This window comes from Trichogramma pretiosum, unplaced genomic scaffold (genome assembly GCF_000599845.2).
Source record: "Trichogramma pretiosum strain Unisexual culture from Peru unplaced genomic scaffold, Tpre_2.0 scaffold123, whole genome shotgun sequence".
Lineage (NCBI taxonomy): Eukaryota > Metazoa > Arthropoda > Insecta > Hymenoptera > Trichogrammatidae > Trichogramma > Trichogramma pretiosum.
The window spans coordinates 250865-267942 of NW_019641684.1; the positions used below are offsets into that span (position 1 = coordinate 250865).

General features: G+C 34.0%; 2 protein-coding genes across 2 annotated transcripts in view; one reads left to right on the top strand and one right to left on the bottom strand.

Moving 5' to 3' along the window:
• Positions 1-353: 353 nt before the first annotated feature.
• Positions 354-4974, bottom strand: LOC106656751. The gene is made up of 12 exons (XM_014377884.2): positions 3996-4974; positions 3738-3926; positions 3518-3681; positions 3403-3449; positions 3193-3332; positions 3069-3129; positions 2805-2982; positions 2519-2741; positions 1859-2431; positions 1584-1787; positions 1360-1510; positions 354-1275 (listed from the first exon to the last, which is right to left on the bottom strand). Exons 1-12 carry the CDS (start codon positions 4488-4490, stop codon positions 1049-1051), a joined length of 2652 nt encoding a protein of 883 aa, XP_014233370.1. The 5' UTR covers positions 4491-4974; the 3' UTR covers positions 354-1048.
• A 1815-nt stretch (positions 4975-6789) lies between these two features.
• LOC111694162 (nitric oxide synthase-like) overlaps positions 6790-17078 on the top strand; it is a 45197-nt gene continuing 34908 nt past the window's right edge. Inside the window, exons 1-3 of the mRNA XM_023461140.1 lie at positions 6790-7147; positions 13243-13379; positions 14120-14282. Coding sequence (XP_023316908.1) covers positions 13282-13379; positions 14120-14282 — 261 coding nt within the window. The 5' untranslated portion in view covers positions 6790-7147; positions 13243-13281. The remainder of the gene's footprint in view (positions 7148-13242; positions 13380-14119; positions 14283-17078) is intronic.

Sequence of the window (17078 nt, forward strand, 5' to 3'; positions counted from 1 at the left end):
TTTGACATTCTGTTACGATGGCAGGAAATTAATAATCACAAAAATGACATACAAATTATTTTTCAAGTATTTTTATTTGTTTTACTCAGGAGATTCCGAACAAGTGCTACTTATACCTAAGGTGGTCATTGATTGACACAATTTTTAAACCGCATCAACTTTCTCCCACTATTAAGTACACATTTCAAGAAAATTCGAGATCCAGTCTTTTCGATTGCTTGTATGTAAAAAAAATGTATAAATTGAATCGTCGTTGATATATCTTTATATTCCATTGGTACAATATGCGTGAAAATTTACAATAAAAACAGTTGAGCCTACAAACAGTGCGCGGAAAAACATGATAATTTGCGCATTTTCGGAAATTTACATCACTGTAGGTACCAAGAGTTACTTATACATACCTAAATCTATTTCTATTTATAAATATAATAATTATAATAGACCAGTCTACTTATTGATCGAGTTTGCAATTGAATTGTACACTGAGTTAATATGTAAGCATCATGATGATTTCTATAATATATATATTTTATTATACATATTATGTATTCAAAATCTTTATTCATGACTGTAGGTAAAAACATAAAAAGTTTTCGAATATCTAATACTGAAAGTACAAAAATTTCTGTATAAAAACGTAAAACTTTACGTTGAAAATTGATTGCGCACATCAACATAGTTACGGTTAATACATAAGTACAAACTACTTCTGAATGTACAATTTTAGTAAAATGTATATTATCCATTATAGAACAAGTGAATACACTACTATGATCAAGTGAAAAATGATTTAGAGTTTTCGAGCGTTCCGGTGACTAGATAATTGTAGAAATAATTATCGTCGAGTATTTGATCAACACGTTATTCCACAGTTTTCGAGTCTATGTATATATTATTTAATACATAAAAATGTAACTATTATGATAACTATGCATGATTGACATTGAAACTGTTAGTTTTTTATATACACAAATATATATATCACAAAAGCAACTTGTCGACAGAAACAAGTAAGGACGGCAAAATAAGTCATCGAATAAAAGAACTATTGGTTAAGTGTGGCAGTGTAATTAGTTTCATTGGCAGGAATTGGTTGTCCCAGCGGAACGTTGATTTGGAATTCACTCGGTTGATTATCTAAAGTTTTAACGTTAAGATTATTTTCGGCCTGGAATTTTTCAAAGCCAATGTTCAAGCGAGATACTCCAAATTCGAGTCCCACTGTATCTTCAATTTCGGGATTGGAACCCCAGACTTCCTCTCCTTCGCTATCTGTAATACAAAATGATTTTGAATTTTTTTAAATTCGAATGTAATTATTATTGTATTTAACACAAGAAAAGAACTTCAACCTACATTGTAAATCGTTGATTAATTGAACTGCTGTTAAAATTTTGGCTCGGTGTTCAGGGTGTTGAATACGCAAATAATCTAAATCGGCCGGCTCTAATTCACGAAACAGTTCGAGATCTTCATATCCATTTAATAAAAAGACTGAAATATAGTCCTGAAAAGCGCCAAAAATGCATGTCATAATCATGTATCGGTAATAAAATCGATAAACAAGTATAAACCTATACCTGAAGTTGCATTCTTTGTAAAAGCTCGGGTACGGAACCCGGCTTTTGTTTGTACTTATTACTCCAACGTTTTTTGGCTACTACTTGCGGACGTTCATTTAAAATTTCCACGTTAATGAATTTAAAATGTCCCAAGCGATTGTGAGCAATTCCTCTCCAAGATCCACTGGCATTCATCTGTACAACTTCGATTACTTCACCTTTCTGCGAAAAGGGTAAGAAAAAAAATTAAACTTTAAAATGGTTGATAAAAAAAATTTTTTTCAATTTTTTACCTTGAATGCTAAAGCATCTTTATCGTAAGGATTAGGCAGGCAATCAACGAGAGCGCGAGCTCTACATAATACATGCGGAGGTTTGTATCGGCTCAATGAGGTAGTCGAGGCATTGGCACATTGTATTTCTCCTTGATGAGGACTGATTGGTTCACGGTCCTCGTACGAAACAGAGCTGTGGTTACTTCCAGCGCGTACTAAAGCTTGTGTGCTACTCGAACCGCTACCACTGGGCAAGCTTTCAATACTACTTGCACTACACGGGAAGGCAGAATCGCCAAATGATCCTCTTTGCTGCTTGAGTCGAGAAATCTTGCGTTGAACGTCCTTACGGAGAGTTCGAGCTCGTCCAGCAATCGTGCTAGTCACGGGCACACTTTTGCAGCAATCGGTATTGAAACCTTTGAGATTTTTAGCTCCATAATTGGTCATTTGACCTGGTGTCATTGCAACCAAGTCAGATTGTTGTCGGGCCTGCCAAACTTTGGACTGGAATTGAGATACTTCTGGATCTTCGTAATCGGTACTTTGACTTCTTGGTGAATCTCGATTTTCTTCGTCACTACTTCGACTCTGAAAAAAAGTTATTTCAATTTTTTTCGATAATTTATTTTGATTTTTATAAATGTTTCTGTTATATGTTCAGTTTGTATGACTCACTTGCAAATCGCTTGTATACTCGCCACTCTCACGGCAAGTTCTCGAGTGTTTTAATGGGATAACAGTGGGCATTATATTATTTCCTTGAGGTAGAATGAGTCCACGCCTGCTAGAACAAGTTATCCTATCTCTTTCTTTTGGCAAGCTTATGTCACCAGCAGTTCTCAAAGAAATAATGCCTTCGTCTTGTTTCTTCAAGTAAGTACCCAATGTATTGCAACCCCTAAACAAAGAAAAATACAAAGTTAATTGACAGAACAAATATTTTTTTTTAGTCTGAGAATACCTGTTGCTTGCAGCGCAGCTTTTATTTAAATCTTCGCTATTGTAACTCATGAGAAAATCTTCCGGATCAGATTCATAAGGAGGTTCATCATACCAATGTTGGATGTCACCTTGACCGCCAGTTTCCAACTTTTGAAATTCTTTGACCTTGAGTTCTTCATCATACATGTATGTATCATCTTAAAATGATTAAATACTCTTTATTGTTTTTTCCTAGTTCTATTGCATCAATAGGGTAATTTATTTTATTGCAATTTACTCTTACCATAAGGGTCATGTGAATCTCTACCAAACTGCATCAAACCTCTACGAATATCTCTCAAGATCTGAAAAGTTATTTTTTGAATTATTAAGGGTTTTTTTTTAATTAGAGTAAAACATGTACTAACCCTTTGTGGAACTCCCAGTTTAGATGCATTTAATCTAGGAGAACTGTGTATGTGTCCATGTTTATCTTTTTTATTAGTTTTAAGTCCTCTTAATATTCTTGAAAAAGTCATTTTCTTTTTGCTAGAATTGTGTCCTTGTTCTGAAATGATGTAAAAATATTTGAGTTGTGAGGGTTATTAGATGTAACAAAAAGAATAATTTTTTCTTACCATTGGGGGGAAATTCATAGAAAAATGCAGACCTTGGACTTAAACAGCTAGAACATGAAATATTTTTGAACAAAGAGTTTGAAGTTGAATATCAATTGGCTTAAATTATATTCACCTATGTTGACTTGGCAATTGCGGTTTTAGTAAATCATTGCTTTGATAATTCTGCGTGGCAAGGGCAAGTTTTTGTTGTCTTTGTTGTAAAAGTTGTCTGCCATAAACCCCGTATCCAAATCCATAAATCTCATCTTCTTCTCTGTCACTCAAACAACTGGAAGGCTAAAAAAAAAGTTGAAGTTATTGTTTGTAAATAAAAAAACCATCAAATATCTTACTGAATATTTCCCAGGAACATAAAGAGTTTGAGAATAACTTGAAGGAAATTTCATGTAAGACATTCTCAAAGATAAATTAATTTCATGTCGTCTCAATTCTTCAAGAGGTTCAAGAACATCTTTATAGTGAGTTTTGAGACTATCTGCATATCTCGAAGCCAGTCCCTCTAAATATCCACGTTGACCATCCTAAAATAAGATTTATTTTTTAAATGTCAAAATAAAGTGCATTACGAGTAGAAAATAATGTATATTTACTGGAGTAGTGTAAGGTTGAGATGTCAGGTGGATGCCATCAGAGCGTAGTTTTTCTTGCAATATAAGTCGCAACTGCATTTTAGGTATACGAACAAGTTCAGCCTTTCCCTCTTCATATTCATCAAGAAATTTTCCACTTTGTCTAGTTGAACGATTCGGAGCAAAATGAATATCGGGCGTGTTACTCTCGGTCGGGGTAACAAGGGCAGACGTCGTGCTGTCTTTATCACTGTTGGATTGTTTTTCTAAACAAGCGGTTGTCTCTTCGAGAGTAAAGTATACGCTAGCTGCTCCTTCTTCGCGTAATCTTTTCACAGATTGCAATAGCCGCAATCTATGACTTTGCTTCAAAACGCCAATAGCATCGAGATCGGGATCTCTTATTTGTTTACAAATTTCGAGATCATCGTACCCATTGTCGACAAAAGATTCTGCGTATTCGCCCAGATGCAGCGAGTGCAGCCACTCGACGACGATGTTACAAGCTTTTGACATGTTTTTCGTTCAATATTTACACATATTAAAAGAGACTGAAGGACAATAGTTTCAACTAATTTCGTCAGTTTGATTACTCGCTAGCTTTCCAAATTATATATTGTAGTATCAGCAAACTAACGAATGCGTATTATGCTCAAAACTTCACTTAACTAGACGAATACTTTCTTATACCAGGCCTTCCACCGATATTTTTTTCAACTCAGTTCAATGGCCTGTCGCTGTCTTTCTTCTTTCACTTCCTTTTTATTTACACACACGCATTCTTCTCTTTTTTTGGAATTTGTGTCCGTGGCACGAAGGAGAGGAGGACTGAGGCTGCCTTTAGCTCTACTATTGCGAAGAGAAGCAGAAACGCACCATCTGCATAAAGGCAGCAATGCCCATTGCAACTATTAGTTACACATAGTTGTACAGTGTACACTGCTACCTGCAGTTACGAGACAAGAAAGTAGACAGCAATGCAATATATATATGTTACATTTACAGCGACTTTTACATCGACCGTGCACTGCATATCTGCAAGCTTACATGAAGAGATGGCGTTAGAAGCCATTGCGAATATCGATATTGAATTTTCTGCAGTGTCTACTGCTAGTAAAGCAGCTCGCCAGGCAGTCAATTTTAGATTGTTGAATTACAGTGTAATAACGTTATTGTTCGATCATTTTTTTTTAAGGAAATTGCAAAGCTAACCCAAAAATCCAATTTTTAATCTTATTTTCTGAAATTTCTACCGAAAAAGTACTGTATACACGGTGACTTTCATTTTGATGTATTCAAGAGCATTTACCGCCTTTTAGAGAATTATAGAGAAATATCCACTTAAAAGTTTCCAAAAACTAATTAAACATTAAATTTTTGAGTTGGCTTCGTCATCCCCTCGACGACTCATCATAATGGTCGACAGTTCCTAGTTGTACTGAAATAAAATTAAAATATATCTCGTTTCAGTGATACATACATTTTTGAGATACAATTTTTTACAATTACTCTTAAAATCATTAAATAAACAGTGCCAAACGTCTCAAACACGTAAAAAAAGCCAATTAAAAAGTTTTTGTTTAACCGTGCAGATTATAAATTCCATATCTATCTACTACATCGAAATAGAAACTTCATGATAAAATGGTTTTATTCAATTAACGCTCGTTTCAAGGATCGTTAATCACAATTATTTTATTTTAGTATTATATCTAATATTTTATTCATAATCAACACGCTAATATGTTTTCGAAACCCCTCAAGTTTAAGAGTATATGTGTGAAAAACATGTTATCGAAAAAATCGAAATTATCAAAAATCGTATTATTTGCAGTAAGTTTTTATAAAAGATATTATCCAAACACTCAATCTATTTTAATGTAATAAAAAAAAATGTTATGACATTTCCGATAATAGTATACAATAGGACTATTTATTAATAAACTGTAGATGAAAATTAATATACAATCTCAGAGTTACCAGAACTGTACAAGAGAATTTTTCATATGCCAATGTAAGGAGTAGAAATACATACATACATTTTTTCATAAAATCGCGAATGAATTGTTACATCAATTCGCTTTCTATTTGATATTTTCGAAAACTAAATAGCTATCAAAGTGCATTTTTACAGTTTTTATTCGTTAAACCTCTTTATAATTATAATAAAAATGAATTTTTCACGTTGTGAATTTATTCGTTACATAGATTAAGAAAATATTAAATACAATAGTATCGTTCAAAAACCCTTTTTTTTTATGAATCATCCAAAGTGCTCAGAAAATAAATTTTTCTGCATATCTTAACCAAAATAATATTTTCGGCCTAATTCTAAAACGAAATAGTAGACTAGCATGCAGTATTTAACATACAGTAAAATCAAAATTATTTATAATTTATCTTTCATATAAGCGGCTCGAAAGTAACTATTTCCTTCTCGGTTGCAAAAAACAGAAAATGCTATTTTTGATCTATTGGGTATGAAAAATCGTTTATAGGACTATAAGCCGAAGTCTCGGCCGTTAGTTATACCAGGATATAAATTGTTATATAATATATTTAAATTTAAATAAAATTTAATATCATATTTAAAAACTTCAAATTCAAAAGTCCCATAGTAAAATTTTAAGTACATTAAAAGCTGCTCGGTCGAGTGTCGAGAGGCCGAATTCGTTGGAATCAGCACTTTGTCGTCCGGTCGCGAGGCACTAAAAAAGCTCATATTTCGATTCTCATACAAACGCAGAGTTGCGATTATGCCCCTCTTACGAAATTTTAAGTTAATTTTTACGCAGGGCATTAGGGAGCAAAGAAAGAAGCTGTAGAGCAGTTGCCTATGAGCCGTCTGAAACCGGTAATCTCGTGAAGTGTCGGGCAAAATGTTAAAATTATCGAGTAAGACATTCAATCATTTACTATTAAGTACAGTGATTTCCAGGCGCAATGAAAATTCTTGATAGTATAATAAGGTTTTTCTATTAGATATAGATCAAGTGATTTTCATTTAGATTATTACAAATAAGAATAGCTGAGCAAGTTTTTATCAGAATTTCTTTTTTAAATTAAATTCCTTCGTAAAGAAAAAATAAAATAAAAAAGTCAACACAACTTGAATGAAATAGTGTCTTAAAGCAAGTGTATCTCAATTGAACATTATTCTCTTAGATTTTAAGGTATGTAATCTACGATGCAACAGCTCATTAATTTTTTACTCTATTCAATAATAATGCGTCGATTTTTGCGTCGATCCATTATGAGAAACCAATACTCACTAAGACCCTTCGAATGAAATTTCAATTATGCTCACACAATATTCTAAAAAATGAAGAAAAAATACATATTACAGTATTGTTTTTCTTTGTTTGAAGTTTCATTGAAAAATCAAGTATAAAATCTGTAAACCGATTGTTAACAGACGTAATACTTATATTTGCAATTAAACTTTAATTAAACTTTAAGCACCTATAATTTTGGTTCTATCAAACTTAAAAAGTTTTTACATAAACCAAATTGAAGGTAATTTTGTTATTTTTGAAAGCTTCTATGAATATAGTTTAAAGTGTAAAATGTAGAAAGAAAATCAGAAATACGAGTGCTACTTTAAAAAGGAAAACTACTTTACAAAAATTCTAAATATCAACCCTATTTTTACTTATTATTAAAAAAAAATTACGCTTATTGAACAGTCACCCTTTATATCTTTAAGTTTAATAGACTTCAGGTTTTGATTATTTTACGTGGTTAAAATAAATGATGTATCAAAATTGTTCCAGCTCCACTAATAACATAATAGCACATTTAATTTATTGATAGTCGAAACCCTTATAAATTCTAAAAATGCATATAATTTTCATTTCATAATTATAGAATTTTGAATATCATTTAACGAAATAATTTAAAGTAGAGATTACTTGGATTATTTATTATCACTTAGTTTTTATACAAATATATATACTATTGAACTATACACTCCTAGTTTTATATTTCTTCATTAAATACTTATGAACGAAATGAAATCTATTTTTTGAAATAAAGAAAAAAATTGAATGTCGTGTATTGCAGTAAACTTCGATTTTTTTTTATCATATTTCCGACGGATTTGCTTAAAAAGTATATTTAACATGTACGATACAACTTTAAAAATGTGTAATATATTTTAATCATTTTTTTAAATTGTGAAAAAATTTTTTTGAATCAATTTGAAGTCTCAGATTTTTTGAAAGTAAAATCGTTGTTTCTTACTCAGTTTTTGGTACGAGCATGAAATAGTGTTCTAAAACTTTTTGTTAGGCATGCTTAACGTCTTAGCTGCACGTTTGTTATTCGTGAGTTGAAAATTTACGAATCTGTAGAGTGAATTGTGATTTATTAAAAAATGAAGGACATTGAAAATCAAAGCAACAAAAAAAAATCCATTAAGTTAAGAAATCATAACCAAAAAACAGAAGTATATGATATTCTACATTCAAAAAATATAGAAGTAAGTAGCCGAAAATTGTAAAAGGATTTACCGTGGATCAGTTTTTTGCTCGATAAATATTTCGTATCATAAAAAACCGTGAATATTTCATAATTTCATAACCAGAAGGAAAGTTTAAAGTAAAAATAATAATAATTTATTTTTATGTCAATATTGAACACTCTATTTAAAAAAAAATATTTATTTCGCAATGGATTTGGATCTATAAATCAAACAAATTGTGTAATATTTTAATAATCTACTTTTATATGCTAAGTATAAATAGCATTTAATATAAATGATTCATAAAGTTGTAAATTGACAAACAAAATAAACAACAAACATGATGTTATGAGAAATAGGCTCTTTTTTCTAACATAATGATTAAATTTTGTTGATCGGAAAATTCAATGGGCTTTCTCAAAAAGTTTTTTTTTTATATAGTTCGATTTTTTGTAAAACATTTTGGTTAATTAATGTTTGAATAAAGAGATGAAAAATTATTTTTATCAGAATAAAAAATAAAAAATTACCAGTATATAAGATTATCAACTATTATTTATTACAATTTACGTCAAACATTTTTAATAATTTACCAAGAAACTAAAGTAAATGTAGAAGCTAATTAGGTTTGTGAAAGATGGAAAAAATTGTATAAAAATTATTTACTATTCATAGATAGATTTCCAAATTTTAACGTTATATTATTTTCATTTCGTAGTTTTTATAATTTTTAAAGATTTATTCAAGCTTAAAATTGCTTAGAAAATGAAGTATTTACTTTCAAAAGGTTTACACAAGAATGAATGCTGGAAAATAACTTGAAAAATGTGTTTTTGGCAGAATTGATATAAATTTCCCAGGACAATTTTTTCAGAAGCCATTCTCAAAATATTCAAAAAAATTTTTTTTTAACCCGTCTAATACCAAGAGACCCTATTTTTGACTTATTTCTCCACGCGTTATTTTTTCATGAAAACATAGTCAAATTAATGTGGAAATACCATATTTTAAGGGATTTTTATCGCTCTTTTCAAATCTGGCGTCAGATTTACGATATATGCAACCGTTTTAAAAATACATTTGTTTAAACAAAAAAAAACGTGGTTTTTGAACATTTTTTCTCAAAATGATCGTTTTTTTCAGCACGATTACGCATTCGGATCGGCTTGAAACTCTGGAACTGGTGGCATACAGGCCTAAACTAAAAGTTAGCGGCGTTGGTTCATCTAGATTCAAGATGGCAGCCACCAAAACAGCTGATTGTAGCCGAAAATGTAAAGAAAGCTTTAGTATTATTTTATTCGGTAAGAATGGACTCTACGAAAAAATTGTATAGAACAAAAAGTGCTTAGAAGTGATCAAAAAACACGTGTAAATTTTTTCAGAATTTTTCGGATGATTTTGGAAATTTTTATAAAATAACCATATCCAAAAATTTCCAAAATCATCCGAAAAATTCTGAAAAAATTTACACGTGTTTTTTGATCACTTCTAAGCACTTTTTGTTCTATACAATTTTTTCGTAGAGTCCATTCTTACCGAATAAAATAATACCAAAGCTTTCTTTACATTTTCGGCTACAATCAGCTGTTTTGGTGGCTGCCATCTTGAATCTAGATGAACCAACGCCGCTAACTTTTAATTTAGGCCTGTATGCCACCAGTTCCAGAGTTTCAAGCCGATCCGAATGCGTAATCGTGCTGAAAAAAACGATCATTTTGAGAAAAAATGTTCAAAAACCACGTTTTTTTTTGTTTAAACAAATGTACTTTTAAAACGGTTGCATATATCGTAAATCTGACGCCTGATTTGAAAAGAGCGATAAAAATCCCTTAAAATATGGTATTATACATTTCACATTAATTTGACTATGTTTTCATGAAAACATAACGCGTGGAGAAATAAGTACAAAATAGGGTCTCTTGGTATTAGACGGGTTAATCTTCGTGTAGAGTTATGAATATTTTTTGAGTAAATTGGTTTTTATTTTGTCTTGTCTTACAATAAAAATGCCATAGTGCGCATAAATCATGATATTTTAACCCATTAACTTTCAAACGGACAGAATTTTATTCTCTTTTGTGGCCTGTAATTAAATCATCTTATCAGAGCGAGCAAAATTCTTGAGTACCGATTATCTATGTAAAATTTAATGCACTTTGTGAATATGAGTTTATAATCAACCTTTAATACATATTAAAAAAGTTGTAAACAACCTAAAATTTAAAGTATCGTTGGTGGAATTTGAAGATTTAGGAACATTTTTTTTAAAGTTAATTGTTTACGAGCAAAAAGTACTTATCATTTTTTCGGGAAAGTGTATTTTTTGGTGTCCGCTATCTTTCATCATCAAATCCCATCTACTATACTTCAAATTTAAGGTTGTTTTTCCAGAATTTTGGGCGTTACTGACCACATTTTAGGTCTCGCTTTCACGATAAAGTTGTGCGGGAAAGTCTTGCAGAAATTATCCACAGAAATTCCTACAGAAAATCCTAAAGGTAACTCTGCGGGAATTTTTATGGGTAAACTTGGACCGCTTGATTCTGCAGTAATTCTTGCAGGAATTATGATGAGTGTATTGCGAATTGAATTGAAACCATTAAAAAAGCTTCGTCCCAGTTCAGCATTAACGGATTCCTAGAGAAAATCTATAAAAATTTAGCTCTTATCTGTTGGAAATCTTGCAATTTCGCATGTCCCGTAAGATTTTCTGTGGTTAATCCTTTAGAAACTCGTGAATTTTGTGCTGGTATTATTTACTTTCTTCATGTAAGCGCTTTATTCTTGTGGGTAATTCTTGAAGTAAACGCCAAATTCCTGTGGGGAATCCTTCAGAAACTCGTAGATTTCCTGTAAAAATCTTTTAGTTTAACGCTAAATTTCTTTGGATAATTCTTGGTAAAAGTACGAAATTACTACAGGTAAATCTTACGGGATACGCGAAATTGCAATGCTGTAGAAAAAAGGGATTTTACTGTAAGATTTCTGAGAGATAAACTAAATTTTCGTAGATTTTCTCTAGGAATTCAGTAATGCTGAACTGGGACAAAATCATCTCTGGTTGCAGTCATCATCCTTTTTTAATGGTTTCAATTCAATTCGCAATACATTCATCATAATTCCTGCAAGAATTACTGCAGAATCATGCCGTGCGGGTTTACCCATAGGAAGTCCCGCAGAGTTACCCTCAGTATTTTCTGTAGGAATTTCTGTGGATAATTTTTGCAGGACTTTCCCGCACAATTTTTCGTAAGGGCGCTTTCATGAAAAAAATTTTAGTCAAAATTTTTTTTTTAAGATTTCAAAATCGTGTTTTTACGCAATAAATTGTATATAACTATTTTAATATGTATCAGAGATTAATTATAAACTCATATTCAAAAAGTACTTTACATTTTACATAGAAAAGGGGTATTCAAGAATTTTTCTCGTTCCGATAAGATCATTTAAGTGTAGTCTACAAAAGAGAATAAAATTTGTCCATCTGGGCGTGAATGGGTCAAGGGCTTGACGGTACAGAATGCGAAATGTTCGCGGTAGCTATAATTTATTTCTAATATGATACGAAAATCGATATGATGTCGTCGTTTTAAATACATTACTAAAAGTAGATTTCATATAGGCCTCCTGTTTTACATACTTTTGAGAGTTGTACGTTTTTATAGTGGAGGCTTTTTTGCATATGTGTTGTCCTTCAGCATCTTATCAATTTTAAAACGTGATTTATTACTTACCTGTATCGTGAAGGACCCGATTGCGATGTATAAGATTTGATTTGATTTGATTTTATTACTTTATTTGAAACAGACCATGAGGTAGAACCCCGTTTGTCCCTAAGAGGTTGATTGATTGATTGATTGATCGATTGATTAGTTTTTTATTTGGGACCGAGGGGTACAACCCCATTTGGCCCCGGTGCAATGAAAATACAGTGGTATGAATTACATTATACCTAATTTGAACAATAAATAGCAAATAGTAAGAAAAGAAAACAGTTGAAGTAAAACAACTTAAAATATAACTTTAAAATATAAAATATATAAAACATATAAATAAAAAACTATGCTGTGTCAAAGCAATGCAGGCACAAGTCACGCAGGTGATCGCGAGCCCGCAGCGAGACAGGCGAGGACGCGAGAGCCGCCCATGAGTCCCGCCGCCGAACCCCGTTTGTTCCTAAGAGGGAGCGTACACCGCAGATCTCTGCAATACTTACCAAAGGGAGCACTAAGCGCGCTATTCGATATGATTATAGTTACAATACATACTCGGCTGAAAAAATTAATATGAGAAATCACGTTTACATTAATATTATATGATATTCCCTATGGAAATGAGTTTCCAAAACCTGAAATTTTATTTCAGTTTGAAAAAGCTTAAAAAAGTTTTAAACATTGCATAAAAGTTTATAAAAGTTTGTGAAAGTTTAGAGAAGTAATATAATTTTTTAAAAGTTTCATCTGACTAGAAATCTCAACTGATTTTGAGTTAAAATTTTGTTATCTTTTAAAAACTTTTATAAATTTTGATACGTTTTTGATGTTTTGTCCCTAAAATTCGACCTTATATTTAAGTTTATAAAATAATTGTGTAGAACTTTTAAAAAGTTTTTGAAAGTTTGTAATAATTATTCGCTAATCTATTTCCACGGGGTATATAACGTATTGGGCTTTGCGAAATCTTTTGTTGGTATCAGATAATGTATTTTGATTACAGATGAATTACAATTGAAAGCTAAAAATTGTATTTTTAGTTACTATAATCAAGAAAGAGAATAATTTGAATAATATTTTATAATTGCAGAAAACTCAATGTTCCAATCAATTGTGTTTAGGCAGTGTTATGTCAACACCACCCCATGGAACTGAAGTTAGAAAGTCAAATGAGATTTTGGAACATGCGAAAGATTTTTTAAATCAATATTTTACGTCTATTAAAAGGTATTACACTTTATCAATTTATTGATAACCAATATCAGTTAAAAATGGTTGAAAAATTGTAAAGAAATAATTAATTGCTTCTGTAGGCCAACAATAATCGGAAAGTCCCAGAACATGCTTCGCCTTAACTAATGAGCACTTGTTCTGTGGCTTTTTTTCGGTTTAGGCCTGCATACGACTTTTCATACCTCTTGGTTAAAGCCGAAAGGGGTTGCATTAAAAAGCAATTGAGTCTGTGTTTGTCACTATTTTATTGGTTGTAAAATTAGTTCTAAATTAAAATCTGAACTGATACTTTCTTAAAAATATTACTTATTATTACGTATTATTACGTATTACTTTTTTTTATTCGTAAACTTCTAATTATTTCCGCCGCTTTTCGATTAAACAAATACTAACAAAGAGAAAACTAAAATTTTTTTCATTTTCTCCAATGTATATCAGATACTGTAGTTTTCCCTTATAAAAATTTCCAATAGGATCCCGCGAAATTCCTATTGGAATCCTATAGGACTCCTGTAGGAATTTCGCGAGATCCTATAGGAAATTTTTATAAGGGTTAAAAGCTAAAATTAAAAAATACATGTTACCGGACTTTCTAAGGGAATATTTAGCGACGAAGGGTAAAAACCATGTCATTTTAGTTTAGTAATACTATGACGAGTATGATCGTCAAATCAACTTAAATTATATTAAAACTTAAATAGAAAAATTATTACTGTCATTATAATACTTTTTAGAGTCAATAGTGAATCCCATAAAAGTAGATGGAAAAATATTGAAAAAGAAGTATTGTCTACTGGATCATATCAATTGACTGAAACTGAACTAATATTTGGAGCAAAGCTGGCTTGGCGAAATGCTTCTAGATGCATTGGTCGAATACAATGGTCTAAATTACAGGTAAAAAAACTTTTTTTTCTTACAGTATAATACAATTACCATATGGTAAATAGACCAATTTTGATGAAACATTTTTTCAAACACATTTATCTACTTGAGAAATTCACAGAATTTAAACATGTACTAATCGGTAAATGAGTAATACTTTTCTTTGAGAGTGTCTACATGGAGACTGCAGCGTACGTGAAAATGATATATTACGTATCATAAGACAATAATATTGGGGGTTATTTCGGACGATCTAATACAAGTTTGTGCGTGCGCTATGACCACCGAATAGACACACTCGAATCTTTCATAACAAAATTACCTTGTTTCTTGAAGAGGAGATCCGTCTTCGTCGAGCACATACACACACACACACCGCTCGAGGCTGTACTTACGTTGCCTCGAAAACGTCGAAAGTGATGAACGGGCCAAGACGATCGAGGAATGGCAGGCCCAATGGACCTGCTCGAGGAAGGGTCAGTGGACACACCGACTCATCCCGAACATCATCCCGTGGATTGAGAGGAGGCACGGATAGGTGAATTGCCACCTCACGCAACTCCTGACCGGTCACGGCTGCTTCAGGTCATACCTGTGTCGGACAAACAACGACACAGGTGACCAGTGCCCGGTATGTCAGGCGGCGGTGGAGGATGTTGAACACGTCATCTTCCGCTGCCCTCGATTCACGGAGGAAAGAGAGGTGCTCCCCCACCTGTTTTGGGGTCCCCTGGAGCCTGAGACGCTGGTAGGATTCATGCTGGAGGCTGAATCCAACTGGCTGGCAGTGTCCACCTTCGCTCAATCGGTCATGACAAGACTGAAGAGCGAAGAGAGGGCAAGAAGAAGATGACCGGATGATGCGGTGAGAAAAAAACGATGAAGAAACGAAGATAACTCCTCAGAAGTGAGCACACAGCTCGAGCCTCCCCCGAGAAGTAATGCCTAAAGGTGGTCCTGCGGGGAAGAAAAGGTGCAGGAGATAAGGATGGGTTTTAGTCGGTATTAGTAGGGAGGCACATTACACGCCCACACAACATCTGTACACAAACTCGAGTCTGACATATCCGTGCGACATACAAGAGTCGCACGTCGAATCCGTAAAAGGATTTCCCTCCTTCCCCAAAAAAAAAACACACATACACACACTTTTTACGATGCTGACTTTCGCTTTTAATGCGGGAAACAAAAAAAACTCCGATTCCGTTCTTCGAGTTCAATTCTCTTTGCACGTAGAGGTTAGTAATATACTATGGGCTTTGCAATAGTCGGAGAGATACTGTTGGATCTCATCTCTCTGGCACTTTCTTCCACTTTTTGAACATGTAATTGTCACTGGTGACTTGAACATCAACATGCTCCGCCGCAAAAATCGCCATGCCATATATCTAAACAATCTACTGTCAGCCTACAATCTGCACATTGTCAATACCACAGAACCTACTCATCATATTATCTTTCGAAATGGTTCTCTGCGCGAATCGTGTATTGACCTGTGCGTTGTGCGTGATACAGACTCCTTACTCGCGCACACTAAGTCCCAAGTACCATTTGCGGCGGGGCATGATCTTATTACATTGCAATATCATCTCTCGCGTACTCTACCTCCACCCTTGCCCCGACACATCAGATCTTGGCGCAATGTAACCCCAGCAGCTCTTAATAATGCTTTATCACCCCTACTCTGTTTACAACTATCCAACGCGCCCTTACAACCAGAGTCTGTGTTTTGCCATGGCCTAGACGCGAGTATTTCAACACTCACAGCTGCCGTTTTTGCGGCCGCTGACGGTGTAGCCCCGCTTAGACCGGCGAGATTGTCGTTTCGACATAAGCCCTGGGTTGATCTTGAGGTTCGATCATCCTTACATGCACGCGACCGAGAGTATTGCCGGTTTCACCGCTGCCACAGAAACTCGGACCTCCTGCAATACCGTGTTTTGCGGGCGGAAGCACGCTCCCGCCCCGACTCAAAGAAGATCACCTACTTTACGGCCAAGATGAACGACACATTTTCTTCAACTGCGCTGTGGCGCACGCTGCGTGGTCTGGGTGTGACGCCCTCTAGACCTCCATCACCCCTGAATTACTTTACAGCTGATACTATCGTGCAACACTATGCATCCATCTCCTCTTGCTCGCTACCCATATCATCCGAAATTATAGACGCCATATGCTCAATTCCACTCACTCTTTCGCGTCCTGCCTTTAGTATTCAACCTATCACTGCCTCCCACATCACCAAACTCATTATCACCATCTCATCCAAATCCATGGGAATGGAAGGTATTTCCTCACCCGTCTCGGTCTTAGTGTCCTTCGATTTTTCGAAGGCCTTTGACACGATGCCGCACCGTCAGCTACTTGTGCGGCTGCGATGACTTGACAATCCGTAGGTTTTCGGACTATTTAAGCCTACGCAGCCTAGCAGTGCGGAAGGCTGATGGTTCGCACTCTCAACTCTACCGCACCACATTTCTCACACACTCCTCTTTCTCATCTACATAAACTCCCTCCCCTACATCCTCTCCCATTCGCATGCCATCATCTTTGCAGACGATACGCAAATCATTTCTCACGCCCCACCATCCTAGTTCAGCGATTTGGTGTCTCGCATGACTGCTGATGCCAACGCTGTTCACCAATGGGCCATGGATAACGGCCTTAGCTTAAATGCCCAAAAAACTCGCGTTTTATTGCTGGGAATCGCGTTTTCATCAATGTTCTTGGCAGAGCAAACTCCCCAAAAATTGTACTGGCTGGTACAACACTTGAGCACTCACCCTCCGTTAAGATCCTTGGTCTTGT